Source organism: Capsella rubella, unplaced genomic scaffold, assembly GCF_000375325.1.
Source record: "Capsella rubella cultivar Monte Gargano unplaced genomic scaffold, Caprub1_0 scaffold_6, whole genome shotgun sequence".
In the NCBI taxonomy this organism is placed as follows: Eukaryota; Viridiplantae; Streptophyta; class Magnoliopsida; order Brassicales; family Brassicaceae; genus Capsella; species Capsella rubella.
In genome coordinates this window covers 587,749-606,248 of record NW_006238918.1, presented here as the reverse complement: position 1 = coordinate 606,248, position 18,500 = coordinate 587,749, and the positions used below count along the sequence as shown (strand labels likewise).

Here is an 18,500-nt window from a genome sequence, read left to right as displayed (position 1 = left end):
TAATCACTAGTAGCTACTTAGGAGAAATAAAGAGCTAAAGCAATGAAAACAAAATACTTGCATTGTTATAGACTTCAATTTCAACGTCTTCAATGTTGTAACAAAAAGGGGAGCTTACTAGTGCTTGAATTCTTATTTCCAGCTCTTGTAAGAGAAACCAAATATAATCATAACCAAATGGAAATCTGATTAGATAAATAATAAAAGGGAACACATTTGCTAACTAAAGGGAACGAAGTTGTGATCACGAAACCTGGTAAATAAAAGTGAGGCCAGTTAAACCAATGACTAATGCGATTGAGGAAACCCTTAAGTATTCAGCAGCATGTGTCTGTTACGTTATACACCTGTGAATAGAATACCAAAGTAAAAAGAAAGGGGATGAAGAAACATTAAATAAAAGCAATAAATTTGAAGAATTAAACCAGATCACATACCACAAAAGAGATGAAACTAGTGCGTCTTCGTGTGATGTGCTATCAAGTGCTGTTCCTGCATAAAATAGAGCCAGATAGGTAATGTCAACTAATTAAACAGTTTATGATCCCAAGTTCCAACGAATCAGAATCAAATATTAAAACAATTTAATTGAAGATGTGAAAAGGAAAAAACAATTTAATTGAAGATGTAAAAAGGAAAGATTCTCATACCGTAGCTCTTTGGTTTTAGAATAGCATTAATAATCCGTTAAAATCATGACAGTCTTCTCCCTTGCTTGAACTGGGGACCCGACCTGAGATAACCGAAGGCAGAAGTGTTGTTTTTAGGGTGAATGATGAGATCCACCAAGGTTCAAGTAGCTAACCTCAAAGCCCTGACGCTAGTTTTCGTCAATGTATTCCACCATAAGAACTGCAATATCTCTGAATATAGTCACCTGGAAAAAACAAAACATACGAACTTGTGATTTAAGAGACGCAGCAAAAGTAAACATAGGACACATGTACAAAGAGCAATCCATATTCATTAGGGAACATCTAACACACAACTTGAAGCAAATATAGTCAGAGTTACCTTTGTAATGGGAGAGTCTAAATGGCAATGAGCTCTTTGAGATGTACCTTCACCTAATCCAGAAACCACTGAAGCTTCTCGTTCCTGATACCAAAGTAGGAGTTGTTCTTCCTCGTAACTACATTAAGATAACCAAACAAAGAAAGTTAACTCATAAACTAAGAACATGAGTTAAAACTTAAAACAATGAAAATTAACCATACCTGAGAATCGACATTGACATGCTTACCAGCAATTCCTGACGCTTCCACAATTTTTGTTGTTGGTGAGAGAGCAAAAAGAGATTCCATCATAATCTCACTCCTTCACGCTTTTCTGAAAGAGAGAAACAAAATACAAAAAGTATAAGGTCAATTATAACCAAGGGCATGATTCAAAATCTGATTAGATCAAATCATAAACACATAATAATATTAGTTAATAAGATTTGTAAACTTTTATAACATATCTCACAGATAAACTAAGCAGTAGGTAAAAATAGCCAATTTGTGATCAATCTTCTTCAGGATAGACAGTGTAATCAATTTATGGTCGAGATTGAAGCATATGCTTATTATCAAACAGTAAGAAGAATACTAGATTTGAAGGAAAAAAAAAGAATATCAAATACCACCGAAAGAGACGAAACTAATACGTCTTTATGTAATGTGCTATCCAACAATCCTGCAAATACAACAAAAGAAAAGAGTGAACGTGAACAGACTGAATGATCTCATCATTACATAATTGGTAAAAACAGTGAAGTTTAGTATCAGAGTCAAAACCTAACCTCAATCCAGATTTGGCAACTGAGAACACCTTGAACGATTCTGCTGCTACGTAGATACACCTGACCATATAAACATACCAATGTAAATAGAAAGGGGACGAATTTGAAATATTTGCTAATTGAAATAGCATACAAGTTGCAAAGTGACAGTTTTGATACGAGAAACTCCTCCTACCACTGTAACCTCAACGCCTGGAGGCCGAAGTTGTTCAAGTAGATACACCATAAGACTGCATTATCTCTGAGTATGTCCACCTGGAATAAACAAAATATACCGAAATTGTATAGAGCTGAAAAGACAGAGCAAAATCAATGATGAAGAGAGAATAATCCGTATTCATCTGGGTAAAATCAAAACACAACTTAAAGCAACAACAATTGAAGTTACCTCTGTACTTCAACACTTTGGGATGTACTTTGACCCCCCTCATCCAGAAACCATGATAGCTTCTGGTTCTTGATACCAAACTTTGAGAGTCTTGTTCCCAGTAGCTAGCTACATGCGGATGAACCTACAAAGAAAAAGCGCACTCAAAACCAAGCTGTGTTGAACAATATGTTATAAAGAAGAAAACATGATCTAAACATTTAACCATACCTGAGGGCTGAGGATCGTCAAGTAGCAGTAGAGTAACCTGCATTGAGAATATAAAAGGACCCAACAAAACAGTGAGTGATACACACAATTAAGTATTGAGGAGGCAAGTAAAATAACCAAGAGCCTAGAAAGTCTCTCTCAATAACATTCGTTGCAGGACGAAAGATAAGAGTGAGATACCAATTAATCAAACGGTCAGAACTCAGAAGAAACATAAAAGAAGAAGTTACCGTACAACCAGACAAGACGAGACTCTATTGTGTTGTGTGCGTCTTCGTGCCATGTCCTAATCACAGTTAATTCCTGCATAAACAGAGACGAAGAAGCAATTTAATCAAAGATGATACCAATTCCCAACGAAACAGAATCAAATCTCAAAACAATAATAAAAGTGAAGATAAAATTACTTGTTACAGAGTAGAACTTTGGTTTAAGAATAAGATTGAAGGATGAACAAATATCAAGAGAACCGTCTTCCTTGCTTGAAACCAGAGAGAGGAATTATATACAGGTGACGCAAAGACGATGAAAAGAGATTGATGAAGTGAACCCTAGACCCAGCATAATACGAACTGAGAGAGAGAGAGAGAGCAAGAGAACTAAGGGGGAAATAGAATCAGAACTGAGAGAATTATAAGGAAGGAAGAAGAAGAACCAACAAAAGTGTAAGAGAGTTTGTGTTTTCTTAGTCGATGACAATTTTTGGTAGAGAAACAGAAAACCCCCGTTTATATAGAAGATGCTCTCACTAGTAAAAAGTAAAAACCATCAGCAAAAAAAAAAAAAAAAGGAAATATCTGAAGACTGAAGCATAAGAAAAAGGAAATAACGATGATAAAAGAAAAAAAGAAAAAAAGGAAAAAAGGAAATTCACTTAACATTAATAAGGGAATTTTGTTTAGAATGCCAGTTTGGAAATATGGAAACATTAATTGAGAAAAATGGAAATATCTGAAGCGTTGACGACAAAAAAAAAAAAAAAAGGAAATATCTGAAGCGTAAAATAAACAAAAGGAAATAACTGGTTTGTTTAAGTAAAAAGGAAAAAAACTAAAACGTAATTAAAAAATATAAAAAGGAAAATCTCAAACGGCTCTTTATCAAAAAAAATGGAAATTCACTAACGTAGTAACGTTCATAAATGAGAAAAATAGAAATTCACTGACGTTTATATTAATTGAGAAAAATAGAAATTCAACTACCAATAAAAACGGGGGATCAAACTGCCCGATTGCTAATTGTTTATATTGACAGCCCACCTAAATATTATTGGGCTTTAGCTAATGAGAAGCCCATCTAGAAGTTCTGAGAGAACATCTTAAACCTACTTCTTTTTCGGTTTAGCTTTGATTCGATTCAGTTTGATTCATCTGCCTTTGTTTTCTTTGATTTGATAGGATTCACCAATACGGTTCGGTTTCCTGATTTTTCTTAACCGGGTTTCGGAATATTTGGTTGCTGTCAACAAAAGTCAAAAACAACAAAAAGGCTCGGCTCAAGAGAAGAACAAGAACGTTGTCATTATGTATCTCTCTCACAGTCACAGCATAACATATGGGTTTTATGAGATTTGCTAGCTGTAACATAGCTTTTTGGTTAACTACACAACCAAATAAGAGAAACTACAAAAGGGGATGAACAACTATCAAAAAAATACAATACAACTGGTAACCATTTAATATATGTACCATTCCCCGGAAAACTGGTTCTGACCGATTCTGCCATTTGTCCCTCCTGTTTGTGACGCCTCAGTTATGTTCTTCTCAGACAACAACCATGAGAAGCATCTGATACAATACACCTAGTGCACAGATCAAATACTCCATTAGGTAAGAGCCATGATAACTCTTCATGTAAACTTTAAGAGAACATGGTCAGCCTTATAACAGCTACGCTAGGATTTCTAACAGTTATGGTTAATATACAGCCAGAGTTTAAGATCTACGGTGGGAACTGAAAAACATTTAGCTCTTATGCACAGACAATTCCTTACTATGAGTCACCAAGAAGATACAACACTTGTTGAGTTCTTCACCAGGGATCCTGCACTAACAGCTACAAGCGTGTTCAGGACCTCCCTCTGTAGCATCAAAGTGTTCAGACTATTTCAAGGTTAGATTGGAATTCATCAAGAAGTCAGCAGTTCATGTGTCTACATATATCACAAAGGGCAACAATACTCCTCCAGTCATTGCAACAGTTACTTTTTCTCTCTAAGTACAAACACAAAAAGAAATAAAGGTGCCTCACATGCTCAACGAACATGGAAGTTATGATAAACTTAGCACTTACATCGGATTTGAAGTCAGGGTGCGACAAGTTTACTGTGAGGTTTCTCATCAACAATTAACTATGGCCATTTCTTCAGTATCCGTTCCAGTAACCTGAGATCCTCGCCTTTGGGAGCATGTGGATCAAGATTCCTCAGATCTTCAACAAACAGTTTTGCCTCATCTTTCCTGTTTAGCTTGCAGTATCCATCGACAATTGAGTTGTAGGTGTTCTGGTTTGGTCTACAACTATGCTTGATCATGTACCTAACGACGCCAAGGGCCTCCTCAAACATTGAGTCAGCTGCATAAGAACCGATAAACGTATTGTAGGTGATAACATCAGGGACAATCCCTGAATCCCTCATCTCTGAGAATATTCTAGATGCATCTCTCATCCTAGTATTTCTACAGTAGGCGTAAATGACAGTGTTGTATGATATGATATCTGGCTTGATTCCCTTAGCCAGTATTTCCCTCAAGATCTCCTCTGATTTTCCGAAATCAGCAGACCGACTATGCATATACATGAGGCTATTGTAGGTCGCCATGCTTGGTGTGAAACCCCTTTCTTTCATGTAGTCCAACACTTCGTTTGCCTTTGCCACCATCTGCCTTCTTCCATATATAGAGACCATGGAATTTAATGTGGTTATGTCTGGTGAAAACCCCCTCTCTTTGAGCTCAGAGAACGCACGTTCAGCCTCTGACAAAAGATCACACTTACTGCAAACCAAGACAAGGGTCTTCAGAAGCACAGCTCGAGGCTCAATAACTCCCGAATACACCTCTTCTGCTAAAGAATGCATCAGACCTATCTCCTTGCCATTTGCATATGCATGAAGTAGAGAGCAGTAAGTTAACTCATTCGGTTTGCACCGACCATCTTCCATCTCTGCAAGAACTTTCTCAGATTGTTCCCACATTCCTCCACGAGCCAAAGCTGCCAACACAGTGTTATAGGTGGAGAGGTCAGGAGTGACCCCAGCATCAAGCATTCGCCTGTAAACAGTCATAGCTTGTTCAAATGAACCACAGCGGCTATACGCACTGATTAGGGTGTTGAAAGTTTCCCTCTCGGGTACAAATCCAGCTCTCTTCATTTCCTTGAATACACCTGATACTTCTGAATCCATCCCGTTTTGGCCAAAGACTGCTAATAGTGTATTCCAAGTGACAATGTCGGGGGACAGACCGCACATGTTGATCTCATCAAAAATCTTCATCATATCAGCAAACTTTCCCCTGTTACCATACATCTTTATAAATGCATTAAAAGTACAAATATTTGGTTTGCACCCAGCATTTCTCATCTCTTCAAAAATATTCATAGCAGATTCGACCTTCCCAGCCCTTTCAAACCCCGATAAAAGCGTTGTGTAAGTGAAAACATCAGGTTTCGTTCCCTTTTCCGACATCTGATTCTTAAGCTCCATTGCCTCATCGAGCATGCCATCCCGTGCATATGCAGAGATCAAGGAGTTGTAAGTCACAATGCTCGGAGAAAAACCATTGAGCTCCATCTCATTCAAAACCTTCATAGCTTCCTTAGGCCGATGAGACTTTCCATAAACATCTAATAGCGCATTGTAAGTAACCTTATCATGACTAAACCCTGCAGCCTTCATTTCTTCGAAAACCTGAGCAGCTTCCTGATGCAAAGAGCCTCGTTTACAACAAGTTATAAGCGTGTTGTAGGTATAAGCGTCCGGAGCAATCCCATCAGTCTTCATCTTCTCCACGAGAGACGTAATCTTATTCCAAGGAGAACCCATTTTCCCAAACACATTCAAAATAACATTATAAGTGATCAAAGTCGGTTTACAACCTTCTTCCTCCATCTTCTTGAACACATTTACAGCTTCCCTGTACCTTCCGCTATTAGCAAAGGCTGATATCAACGAAGTATAAGAGTAGACATCAAGCGAAAACCCGTCTTCCTGCAAACCATTGAACAAATTTGCAGCGGAAGATACTTTGCCTTCTTTACCTAGCATACTGATAACGATAGCAATAACAGAGTTATCCAACATGGATTGATAATCCTTCTGCTTCATAAACCAATCAAAAGCACGCAGAGCCAAATCGAATTTCTTATGAAATCCTAATCCTTTAAGAAAAGCTAGTAACTCCGACGAGGTAGACTCTGGTTTATCCTTATACGGCTCGAATAGCTTAGAGAGTAGAGCATCTAATTGACCGGAATCAAAAGCGGGTTCGATGAGGGAACGTAGAACTTGCTGACCTTGTGGAGAAAGACCATGGTAAGACCAAGGTTTCCCGAGGTTGGAGTCGCGTGACTTGCCAATTCGCGTCCGGTTACGGCTTCTATGCGTTTGAGAGCTGATGGGTTGTCTGGAATTAGAGTTTTGGTGAAGGAAAACATCGTGGAGAAGAGGTTCTACCGGCGGAGGAGGAGGTGGTGACGAAAGTGACGTAGTAAGAAAAGGCGTCCGAGAGAGATGGTGGTTTTGGTCGTGAGAAAAGGGTTTAGAGGAAGGAGTACAGGGAAGGAGAAGTGGAAGAGCTAGCTTGTCCGCCATGAGAGGTAGAAGTAGAAACTAGAAAGAACCAGGAGAAAGCGAGAGTGGAGAAGAGAAACGAATGGATATTTTTGTCAGATTTTTCAATTTATTTAGTTTTTTTTTTTAATTCGAAGAAGACCATTTTTTAGTTTTATTTACAGGTGTGGTGTGGGAAATTTAACCCTATTAAGTATTCGACCACGTGGCTAGTCCCGATTCAACAGGTTAAATCTTAATGGGCTAAATACTTAAACGGGCTTGATTTTGGCAGAACGAGCCCTTTAATACATCATGTGTGCATTATATAAATGGGCTAAATACTTGACGGGCTTGGTTTTGGCAGAAATAGCCGTATAAGACACATGTGTGCAATATATAAATCTAAATGGGCTCAATAATTAAACGGGCTTAATTTTAGCAGAAAGAGCCCCATAAGACACACGTGTGCCTTATATGAAACGTATGGATTTTACTTTGCACTTTGCAGAGAGATCCAAATGTCAAGCAGGAAGCAGCATATAAAATTCACCAGTTGAACATTCTGAAGTTTAACAATCCAACTTTGTAGCTCAAAAATGCTTTCTTCAAATTTTGAAACTTACAAGAACCATTGAAGCTAAATACTGAATTTGAAGCTAAAGGTTGAATCTAGAAAAATAAAAAGAACCAATAATTCTGTAAAATGAATTAGAATCCTGATACATCATAAGAAACAATTTTGATAATGATAACGATGAACCACTTAACATATATACCAACATTGGTCAAATATTACCTTGCAGGGAATTCATCAACCACAATGATGATTAATCCTCGTCATCTGAGCTTGCATCATCGCTGCTGTAATCACTGCTATCATCATCTTCCAAAATATCGAGTTGAACAGCTCGGACCTGTATGACATCAGGCGGTCTGTGAAGTCCCTGAGGAGGTCGCATATATTGCTGATCCGCCGCTCTAGGCGCAGCAATTGACTCCAAGGGCGGTAACACAACTGGATCTCCTGGTTTCCATCCAGGGGGTGGCAATAGTAAATCTCTTGGCAATTCCACTGGCATTCCTGGTTTCCATCCTGACGGAACTGCGATATTCGGCGGAAGCAGGTTATGAATTGCAGAGATATCCATAGCTTCTGGTGGTGGTGGCGGCTCAATGAGTGCTTCAACCTTCTTCTCCATGTTTTCTACGGTTTTCGGTAAACCGATATCAAGATCAGCAAAGGTGTAAAGCTGAGAAGCTCTCATTTGCTCGTCTTGAGGAGCTGGTGGTAATGCACCACGGAGAGGGGCTTGCCCTGCGCCAAATTCCGGCGGAGCGAATGTGGTGTAGCTAATCTTATGAGCGTAAGCTAGAATGTCTTTTAGCTTCAGCTGAGACGAAACTGTGGTTGAAGAGGACGAATCATTGTCATCTTCTACTTCTTCTTCCTCCTTCTCAGATTCAGTTAGAGTTCTGCTTCGTTTTGGTTTGCGATAATCTGAGTAGTCGTCCACGAGCATATCCAGAACACGTTCTGCATCCTTGAGCTTGTTGGCGAATGCGAGAAGAGATAAATCTTTGGATTTGATCTCACGCGCGACCTTCTGCTTCGCGTCTTGCAGATCGAGGATCTCTTGAAGCTCTGTCACGGCTTCGAAGAGCTGAGTCTGGAGGGAATTGAACTGAGAGAGGATCTCCTTCGTGGATGAAGGATTAGGGTTTTCAAGCGGCGGAGGCGGTGGTAACGAGTGTGAGGAGAGGAACGAAGGGAGGGAGCCACGGAAAGCTGACAGCCATAGAGCGCGATTCGGAGAGACTTCGAAGAGCTTTGACGTCAAAACCGCCATCTGCTGGAGCAAAGCTTGGGCTCGCGGTAATGGTGGAAGGAGCGATAGCAAAGCGGATGATGAAATAGCCGCCGAAGCTGACGCTGAGGAAGCGGCGGCGACGATGGAGGAAGGGAGAAGATTAGGTTGTTGTTGGATCTGTTGGTGCTGAGATTGGGAAGATGAAGAAGAGGTTGGATGGCCATGACGAGGAGGCGTTGGGTTTTGTACGGAGGGAGAACCAGGACCGGTTAACCCTAATCTCGCCGGGGATTGTACGATCTGATGCTGTAGCATCTTCGCCGACGGCGAAAGAATCTCTTAAACCGAAGATAATTTAAGAGACGAAGCTTCTCTCTGTTTATACAAATTTCGCAACCTTCGGAGTCAGTCAGAGTGTCCTAAAGACCTTCCAAATCCAAACCCATACCAACACGGTTAAGTTGCTTGATTAATACTAATCCCTACTATAGTAAAATAGAAGTACAAAAGTTTCTTGGGTCGGGTTTTTTAAAAAAATTAACCCGAAATTTTTCAATTGGATCTTAATAAAAATTTAAAGATATTAAATACCAGTTTCCATATATATTATTTCGAAATCTACCAAATTAAACCATCAATATCGGTTTTGGAAAGTACATTAATCTTAATTTGTTTAAGGAAAAATACATTAATGTATGATTTTGTATATTGGTTTAACAAATTAACCTAAAAATCAGAAATATAAATTAAATATAAAATATTTATCAAATTATCCATAATATTTCAAAACAAAATGTTCCTTAAATATCTTATATTAATATTTAGATGTATAGTTTTCTCCTATATTAACTATGATCTTCACACCAATTACGGGATAATTCATTTTCAACCATCTTTAATATATTTATTTGGCAATAGTTTCGAATTTCTGACTTGATTATAAAGCTAATCTTTTTTTTCAACGCTAACCTAACTCTAAGAAAATATTATCTATATAAATAAGTTTCTGCTACCAGAAAATTGTAACATAAACACAGATTTTACATTTTAACACGATAAGAAATAAGAAATCATTGGCTCTTTATTTGTTTATTCTAGAGATTTGCAATTTTACAAAACTGCATGAAATGTCCAAGTTAAAATCATGTATTTATGATTATGCGGTGTACCACGGGTCAATCCCTAAACTTTAAAAATGATTCTTAGTATAATATTTATACATGTATATATGTCACATATTGTTCTAAAATTAACAATCCAACTAAAATCATACAATTTAAATAATTTTGAACATATTTGAAACCAACACAAAAAATACAAGCTAAAAATGATAGAATTTAATTAATAATCAAAATAAAGTAAAGCAAACACAAATAAATTATCCCGCAACGTACAAAGGATTAAAAACCCGGTAACTTTCCCCCGCGCTGTAGCGCGGGTCCGAATCTAGTTAGTAGTAATTAGTAATTATCATTGACCTGGTTTTCGAGTAATTGTTTATTGAGAAGAAAAACAAAGAGTGGAGACAAAACATGGACGTTAATGCTTGGATACAAATACAATACAACAGAGTTATGTATCTCACTTATGAGTTAGGTAACAATTTGCTAACGTGTTTACATAGCTTTGGTTAAACAGATAACCAAAAAAAAACCAATCAGAAATACAGGTAAAGTAAAGACATATTACAAAACGCATGAACAAATAATTATATTAAAAACAGATACATTTGGTATCTATTTTCTACATACACACAAGTACATATATCTACCATTCACCCAACTGGTTCTGACCCTAAACTGCATATGTTCCTCTTGTTTGTGACGCCTCATTTATGTTCTCTGTGACACAATTCACCAAACACAGAGATCATCAGATAACAATTTGTTAAGAATGAAGAGCCACATAACTCTTAACGCAGACCTTGAGGGAAATGTGATCAAAGATTATGTGAGGCGGCAACTAAAATGACAAATGAGAAAGGTCTTATGCAAACTTTAGTGAATTGTCTATACTAGCTTTCAAGTAATTAAATCAATACAAACGATCTGATTATAGTGAAGTGATTGGTATAGATATAAAACCACACTTACTTGATAGCTGGTCGCCAGTTGCTGCGAGCAAGAAGTAGTCAAAAAGAGATATAACTTGTTGAGTTCTTGATCAGGGTTCCCGCACTAACAGCTACGAGCTTAAGTGTTCAGGACCTTCCTCTGCAGCATCAACGTATTCGGACTATTTCATAGTTAGATTACATATGTTGCAAAAAAATCAATCCAGTAGCCAGCCGTTGATGTGTTAATATAATAGATAAATATCTCAAAGAGCACAACAATCCTCCTTTAGGCTTTAATCGTAGGGACGGTTGAAGAAGTAACACTCACTAACCGCGATCTAGTCTTAATTATTAAACGGTTTAGGCAATTCGAATTTGAAGGCACATAGTTAGCAGATCTGTTTGGTGTAAGAGCCTTTACCTCTCTCTAAGTCTTAACCCGGAAAGAAAAATGTGTCTCACATACTCAACGAGAACAGAAGTTAAGATAAAATTAACACTTACAGCAGGTTCAAAGTCAGGGTTTGACAAGTTCACCGTAAGGTTTCTCATCAACAGCAGAACCTGCAAAACAAACTGTGGTTACTGAAGGATACTAAAAAAAGAACAGTCACTGACAGCTACAAATAGGTACCAAGACTCTTAAAAACTGACCCATGGTTGTCAAACCCTATTATTTGACCATAAAATCATGGTAACAGTCAAATTTTTTAAAAGGAATCTGTAAATATTGTTTATTAAGTTCAACTGTGTCAGTACTTGATCTATTTAGAGTACAACAACAGGAAACACCACAAAGCCAAAGTTGCAGAGAGAGATTATAAGGAAGCTCAAAGAAGAAGCATCATTCAAGTAGAAACCTAATTGATGGATATGCTGTCACACACATCATTTTATATAAAGGCAAGTACACGCCAACTCACAGTTTCAAAATTTATAGGATCCATTTCCTTGAGCTTTTTCATGCGGCCTTTGCTGTCAGGATCGAAGACACTCCCAATGAAATTATAAACCTCGGCAAAATCAGGAAGACCTGCAAAGAAACCATTACAACGGTGTCCACCATGAAAATGAAAACTCAGAAATAGTCACCCAACTGTTCAGATATTACCATGCATTGAGGGAGCTTGTTTTGCCAGTCTTAAATCTTGGGAATCTGACAGTGTTCTGCTTGAGCTTCCTATACCAGATGCTGAAGGACTACTCGCACTTGGTATGTCATTTGATTCAATAACAACTGAAACAATAATATTGTAAGCCACATTTCGCATAGGAAACTTCATAAGATAGGGTAACTCAACTACCAAAGCAAACTAAAGAAATTGAGTAGAGATGACAATGCATGCCTTCTGGTCCACAAAAAGTATCAAGTTCATCTTCTGGTGGAATAACCCCGCTTACTGCTATGTTTAGCAGTGCAGAGGTATCATCATCCCATGAAGAATAGCCAGGAAGGTTGTTTATTTGAGTAGGAAAGGACATGGAAACGTGAAGCGACATTTGAGCTGCAGAATTGAGTAGCGTTCAGTTAATTACATGTTACTTAATCTGTCCATACAAAGTAATATATATTATAGTGGAACTGACCATTCTTCGATGCCTTTTGAGGATATGGGTGAGCAGCTTTGCGCTTAGGCCTAGGGGGTGGCACATGTGCTAAAGTCCCATTCTTCTGGACCTTTAAAAAATATTTTTGGGCATGGCTCCTGATCTGCAGTAAATCAAACAGGCACAGGAAGATTAAGAGGGGAAATGTGCCAAGGTTGTATGTTAAAACCAAAAATTTAGAAAAGCTGATCTCAAACCTGAATAACTGTCTTTGAGCCAACAAAGTCTTCTATTTTTTTCCAGTCCCGATCAAACCTAGGGACACAATAACATTGTCAGCAAGAAAGTAAGTATCCATTACCTAAATCCTACACTTAATACACAGAAGGAAAATGTTTAGGAGTGGTTGGAAATTGGTTTCATACATTGCTCTAAAAGCTGACTTATAGTAAGTTTTTCAGATCTCATGTTGAAACCAGATGCCAAGTCCTTTATTAAATCATTTGGGCAAACTTTAGATGTGATTTAACTACACTTTGGTTTTATGAGAAAAATAAAAATAAAAAAAAATCATCAAAGATTAATCGAAACTCTGGTCTATTTGATATACAATCCAACCAAACCAATCAAAGAAGACATTTCTGCTTCTTTAATTCAAATCCAATTACATAGGCAAAAACTTCAGATGACCAGACTTTGATCTGATAAAAGTTTATCACTTTAGCAACCCTAAAATAACATTTATCCTAGATTGAGCAAACTAAAGTAGAAATAAAGTGAAGTTCCGCAAAATTCAGCTATAAGTAGAGCTGGAAGACACACAGAATCAGAAAACCAAATTCCATGGTGGAAGAAGAAAACGTAAGAATAAAGCCGGTAGATTTACAATTGAAGAGCTTCCAGAAACTTATCGTGCTCTCCTTCAGTCCAACTCTCTCTGGACTTAGTGATCGTGTAAGCTTTTCTCACCTTCTTCTCCGGTGCTTCCCCAGCTTCCGTCGATACAGAAGAAACCGTCGTGTTCATCTCAGTCGCATCTGTAATTGACTCCGACGGTAGTGCCTCAGCAACCACCAGATTGGTTGAGGTCATCGGTTTTTTTCAAGATAGCGATCGTTTAGAGAGAGAGTGAAGAGAAAAGTAGGCTTAGAGAGAGAAATGGCGACGATATCCACATGCCGGGCAAAGAAGTTGGTGTAAAATATGTGGAAGAGCTTCACTTCGAATTTGAGGCCATCCATTTTTTCTCCTTTTTCCTTTTTTTAAACACAAAAAAAAAATGTTAATTTTAAAATCATTTTTTTTTTTTTTGCTTTTTCTCTTCTGTCTTTCGATGTGAGCTTCAAACTAATCACGTGTCACTCATCAACGTACCAAATCGGGTTAGACATACCGGTGAATTAAACACGTCAAATCCGGTCCGGTTCGGGAGTTGTAAGAGTAGCCTTTCAAATCCAATCCATTTACAGGAACCGGATTTTTTACGTGAAAAAAAAAAAAAATAGAAAACCAGAAAAACTGAGCCACAATGATGATGATGATGATGATCCCAACCGTTGGCGAGGAATGAGAGACCTTGTCATCGTCTTTGGCTCCTCCTCCGCCATAACCAATCCTCACCACCACAGCCGTCGCTGTTACGCCACCGCACCAGATGCGAACCGGAAAAGTAAACCCAATCCTTCTCTCACCAAGCTGCTTCCGTCACTACCGCAGCAACACTCAGCTTCTCCTGCTCCAGTTTCTGCCACTCATTCTCTCTCTAGCCACTTCTCTAACGTCGTAAGATGGCTTCCAGATGGCTCACTGGAGTATTACGCTGATTTCGCCTCCAAGCTCGCTGAGGACGGCCGAATTGAGGATGTCGCTCTCATCGCCGAGACTTTGGCTGCAGAGTCCGGAGCTAATGTGGCACGTTTCGCTTCCATGGTTGATTTTGATCTATTATCGAAAGGGATTTCTTCGAATCTGCGACAAGGTAAGATTGAGAGCGTGGTTTACACTTTGAAGAGAATTGAGAAGGTAGGGATTGCTCCATTAGACCTTGTTGATGAATCGTCTGTGAAGTTAATGAGGAAACAGTTTCGTGCAATGGCTAACTCCGTGCAAGTGGAGAAAGCTATTGATCTAATGGAGATACTTGCCGGTAATACTATATCACTCTTGCTGTTACACTGTGTTTTTTAGACCAGACTTTGAACCTCTTGAATTGAGTGGCTGCTTCTTATTGCAGGTCTCAGATTCAAAATCAAAGAGCTGGTGGATCCGTTTGATATTGTAAAGAGTTGTGTTGACATTTCCAATCCTGAGTTAGCGATTAGGTAAGCGTTGTTTACACTCCCCTCATAACGGACATGTTAATGGTTTTTGAAATTCCGAAAGTAAAGCACAAGAATGCTGAATTTAGTGTGCTGCTTACGATTTTGATGAATATGGGATGCAGATACGCATGTCTTTTGCCGCATACAGAGATATTACTTTGTAGAATTATTCTTGGTTTCGGAAAGAAAGGAGATATGGTCTCTGTTATGACAGCATATGAAGCCTGCAAACAGATTTTAGATACTCCTAACATGTATATATGCCGAACGATGATAGATGTTTGTGGGCTGTGTGGTGATTACGTTAAATCGAGGTACATATATGAGGTAATTCCCTGACTATACTGGATCTCTTGCATAAGTATCCTTTAGTTGAACCATTACGTTTACTTTTGTCTGCCGTCCTGCATTTGTGATTTGTAGTAAACTCAGAATCTTGTGGCAGGATCTTCTGAAAGAAAACGTTAAGCCAAATATATATGTTATGAACAGCCTGATGAATGTTAATTCCCATGATCTTGGGTACACACTAAAAGTATACAAGAATATGCAGGTATGTTTCTTTCTATCTCTTGATAACACTATATGTAATTCAATATATAAGATATGCGTTGGTCAACTGTCTAGATAGTAATTCGAATTGTTAAGTGCTATTTTAATGTTGGTCCGATCTACCCCAATTTTATCAGATATAGGAATAAGTATCAACTGACCTTCAAACTCTGCTTTGTCATGGGCAGAAACTTGATGTTACAGCTGACATGACATCCTACAACATACTACTGAAAACATGTTGCCTGGCTGGACGAGTTGATCTTGCCCAGGACATATACAAAGAAGCAAAGCGAATGGAGTCTTCCGGACTTTTGAAATTGGATGCCTTTACATATTGTACTATTATAAAGGTACAATATCTGCATTTTGTGAAAACTAAATTGATCATTATTTTTTGCTTTTGTATCCCTTAAGTCTCGAAGTAATGCCTTGAGATCAGGTTTTTGCAGATGCAAAGATGTGGAAATGGGCACTCAAAGTCAAAGATGATATGAAATCTGTTGGTGTAACCCCAAATACTCATACATGGTCGTCGTTAATCAGCGCCTGTGCCAATGCAGGTTTAGTAGAGCAGGCAAATCACCTTTTTGAAGAAATGCTTGCATCTGGCTGTGAGCCTAATTCTCAGTGTTTCAACATCCTACTGCATGCTTGTGTTGAAGCTTGCCAGTATGACCGAGCTTTTCGTCTATTTCAATCTTGGAAGGGAAGCTCAGTTAAGGAAGCCTTATATGCAGATAAAATAGTTAGTAAAGGCCGTACTTTCAGCCCAAATAAATTGAAAACTAATGATCCTGGGTCTTTGGTGAATAACAATTCTACTTCACCTTATATCCAAGCTTCAAATAGATTTTTTTTCAAGCCAACAACTGCTACATATAATATACTCTTGAAAGCCTGTGGTACCGATTACTATCGAGGAAAAGAATTGATGGATGAGATGAAGAGCCTAGGTCTTACACCAAATCAGATTACATGGTCGACTTTGATCGATATGTGTGGAGGTTCAGGCGATGTAGAGGGTGCTGTACGGGTGAGTCAACTTTTCTATTGATTTGTTAAAATTATTCATTCAAATCTTTTTGCTAAGATAGAGAAATGACATAAGGTGATCATACTTCTCCAGCTTCTGTTTATAAGCTTTCATGCACATCTATAGTATCATTTATGGGATTTACACAGTAATGTCATAAGTTCCCTGATAGATATTCTTCTTCCAGCACAGATTTTGAGAACTATGCATTCGGCTGGAACCAGACCTGATGTTGTTGCCTACACAACAGCAATCAAGGTTTTACTCTCTCTTAGTGTTGCCAACATTTATTTTCTGCTTTATTCTTAATTATTGTGCAACTCAAAGGTGTGAAGATACAATCCTTATTATCTTGCAGATTTGCGCGGAAAATAAAAGTTTGAAGTTGGCATTTTCTTTGTTCGAGGAGATGAGGAGATATCAGATAAAGCCAAACTGGGTAATGATGCTAACTTCCTCCATTTATGAAGTTCCCTTTCAGCTGCTAACTTCATCCAATTCATGAAGTTCCTTTAATGATGTAAACTTTAACCCTCAGCAAAATTGACCGTACAGTATATCCATCACACCACTAGAGGGAATCAACAGACTGAATATCAGTGCTATGTACAAAATTATGCGTATAAAGTCCTGAAGTTCTTAGACTAAACTAAATTTGCGGAATACATTCCTAAGACATGGATGCCGTTTCTCAGTTTATTTCAGCATATCTCAGTCCAGAATTTTGTTTCTCAGGTGACCTATAATACACTTCTTAAAGCACGAAGCAAATATGGTTCTTTACTTGAAGTGCGGCAATGCTTAGCTATATATCAGGACATGCGAAAAGCAGGGTAAGAACAATTTACTTTTATGGGTTACTTTTACTTCTCTTCTTGATGGTTCCGTATCTTCAGACAAGTGAGGAGGCATTCCTTTTTACTCACAAACAAAGCCACAACACTGCAGGTACAAACCTAACGATCACTTTCTCAAGGAACTTATTGAGGAGTGGTGCGAAGGAGTCATACAGGAAAACGGTCAGAGCCAAAATAAAATAAGTGACCAAGAAGGAGATCATGCAGGGAGACCTGTAAGTCTACTCATTGAAAAAGTAGCTACACACTTGCAAGAGAGAACAGCTGGAAATCTTGCAATTGACCTTCAAGGACTTACCAAGGTAAGTTAATGGAGACAATGAAGTATTTTGTGTGCTTGTAATCCTATCAATTCAAATCCTTCAGCATATGCCCATGTCAAACTTCTGCATTCATTTACAGGTTGAGGCTCGACTTGTTGTTCTAGCAGTTTTGCGAATGATCAAGGAAGACTATATGCGAGGTAAGATTCGAGGCACCAATACATTCTCTCTCTTGCATTAACTTTTTTGATTCGGTAAACATTTCCAACAGAAACAACATACAAGCAGCATAAGTAAGGACTAAAATTACATGTTGTTGGATTTTATCCCACTAGATGATTAACTGAATCTCCCTTTGCAGGTGATGTTGTAATAGATGATGTATTGATTATTCTAGGAACCAGTGAAGCAAATACCGATTCAGGAAAGCAAGATATTGCTGTCAAAGAAGCGCTAGTGAAGCTTCTACAAGAGGAATTGTCTCTTGTGGTTCTTCCTGCTGGACAAAGGAATATCAAACAGGATGCACACTGTGTGGATGATGCAAACCAAGATACGGAGCATACGCTAGAGAACACCAAGTCATTTATTAGTATATCCTCAACAAGGAGACCTGCGATTCTTGAGAGGTTGATGGTGACAAAGGCATCTCTGTATCAGTGGTTGCAGCGCAAAAAGTAGCTGCATCTGACTGGGACATTACTAATCAATCATCTTTGAATTTTATGCTAATTTCAAACCAGATGCAGAAAAAAATGGGGAAAGATATTGCATACTATCTCAATGCGCATATTGTGTACTATCATTTAAATAACAAATGAATTGTCTTCTAAATAATCAGCTGACAGTTATCTTCCCAGTTCTGTGTAGATTCAAACCATAATCTGACAGTTATCTTCGCAGT

The 18,500-nt window shown here is 38.2% G+C and overlaps 4 protein-coding genes and 1 long non-coding RNA gene across 7 annotated transcripts; 1 reads left to right on the top strand and 4 right to left on the bottom strand.

The window, feature by feature from the left end:
• Positions 1–61: 61 nt before the first annotated feature.
• On the bottom strand, positions 62–2,994 carry LOC111830043. The gene is made up of 14 exons (XR_002833251.1): positions 2,789–2,994; positions 2,612–2,684; positions 2,382–2,418; positions 2,172–2,295; positions 1,959–2,038; positions 1,784–1,843; positions 1,625–1,677; positions 1,218–1,329; positions 1,015–1,132; positions 806–877; positions 651–733; positions 438–492; positions 254–347; positions 62–144 (listed from the first exon to the last, which is right to left on the bottom strand). It is a non-coding gene; the product is annotated as an uncharacterized LOC111830043 (long non-coding RNA).
• An 887-nt stretch (positions 2,995–3,881) lies between these two features.
• LOC17882012 (pentatricopeptide repeat-containing protein At5g02860) lies at positions 3,882–7,286 on the bottom strand. 2 transcript variants are annotated; one of them, XM_006287015.2, is made up of 3 exons: positions 4,674–7,286; positions 4,375–4,483; positions 3,882–4,182 (listed from the first exon to the last, which is right to left on the bottom strand). In XM_006287015.2, exon 1 carries the CDS (start codon positions 7,192–7,194, stop codon positions 4,732–4,734), a length of 2,463 nt encoding a protein of 820 aa, XP_006287077.1. In that variant the 5' UTR covers positions 7,195–7,286; the 3' UTR covers positions 3,882–4,182; positions 4,375–4,483; positions 4,674–4,731. The 2 variants fall into 2 exon arrangements, with proteins under 2 accessions (XP_006287077.1, XP_006287078.1); XM_006287016.2 differs by having other exon boundaries at positions 4,375–4,461.
• Positions 7,287–7,823: 537 nt separating this feature from the next.
• On the bottom strand, positions 7,824–9,389 carry LOC17884112 (mediator of RNA polymerase II transcription subunit 4). Its single transcript, XM_006287738.2, has one exon. The coding sequence runs from the start codon at positions 9,276–9,278 to the stop codon at positions 7,983–7,985; it is 1,296 nt and encodes a 431-aa protein (XP_006287800.1). The 5' UTR covers positions 9,279–9,389; the 3' UTR covers positions 7,824–7,982.
• Positions 9,390–10,483: 1,094 nt separating this feature from the next.
• Positions 10,484–13,768, bottom strand: LOC17884044 (protein REVEILLE 4). Of its 2 annotated transcripts, none has more exons than XM_006288281.2 (9): positions 13,454–13,768; positions 12,825–12,882; positions 12,607–12,730; positions 12,366–12,524; positions 12,131–12,256; positions 11,943–12,052; positions 11,524–11,583; positions 11,057–11,198; positions 10,484–10,804 (listed from the first exon to the last, which is right to left on the bottom strand). In XM_006288281.2, exons 1-8 carry the CDS (start codon positions 13,657–13,659, stop codon positions 11,148–11,150), a joined length of 894 nt encoding a protein of 297 aa, XP_006288343.1. In that variant the 5' UTR covers positions 13,660–13,768; the 3' UTR covers positions 10,484–10,804; positions 11,057–11,147. The 2 variants fall into 2 exon arrangements, with proteins under 2 accessions (XP_006288343.1, XP_023637464.1); XM_023781696.1 differs by having other exon boundaries at positions 11,057–11,176.
• Positions 13,769–14,045: 277 nt separating this feature from the next.
• On the top strand, positions 14,046–18,441 carry LOC17882020 (pentatricopeptide repeat-containing protein At5g02830, chloroplastic). Its single transcript, XM_006286989.2, has 12 exons — positions 14,046–14,713; positions 14,801–14,888; positions 15,011–15,215; positions 15,334–15,441; positions 15,629–15,793; positions 15,883–16,476; positions 16,669–16,734; positions 16,835–16,915; positions 17,212–17,309; positions 17,425–17,635; positions 17,736–17,796; positions 17,958–18,441. The coding sequence occupies exons 1-12, from the start codon at positions 14,134–14,136 to the stop codon at positions 18,275–18,277; spliced, it is 2,577 nt and encodes an 858-aa protein (XP_006287051.1). The 5' UTR covers positions 14,046–14,133; the 3' UTR covers positions 18,278–18,441.
• Positions 18,442–18,500: the final 59 nt, after the last annotated feature.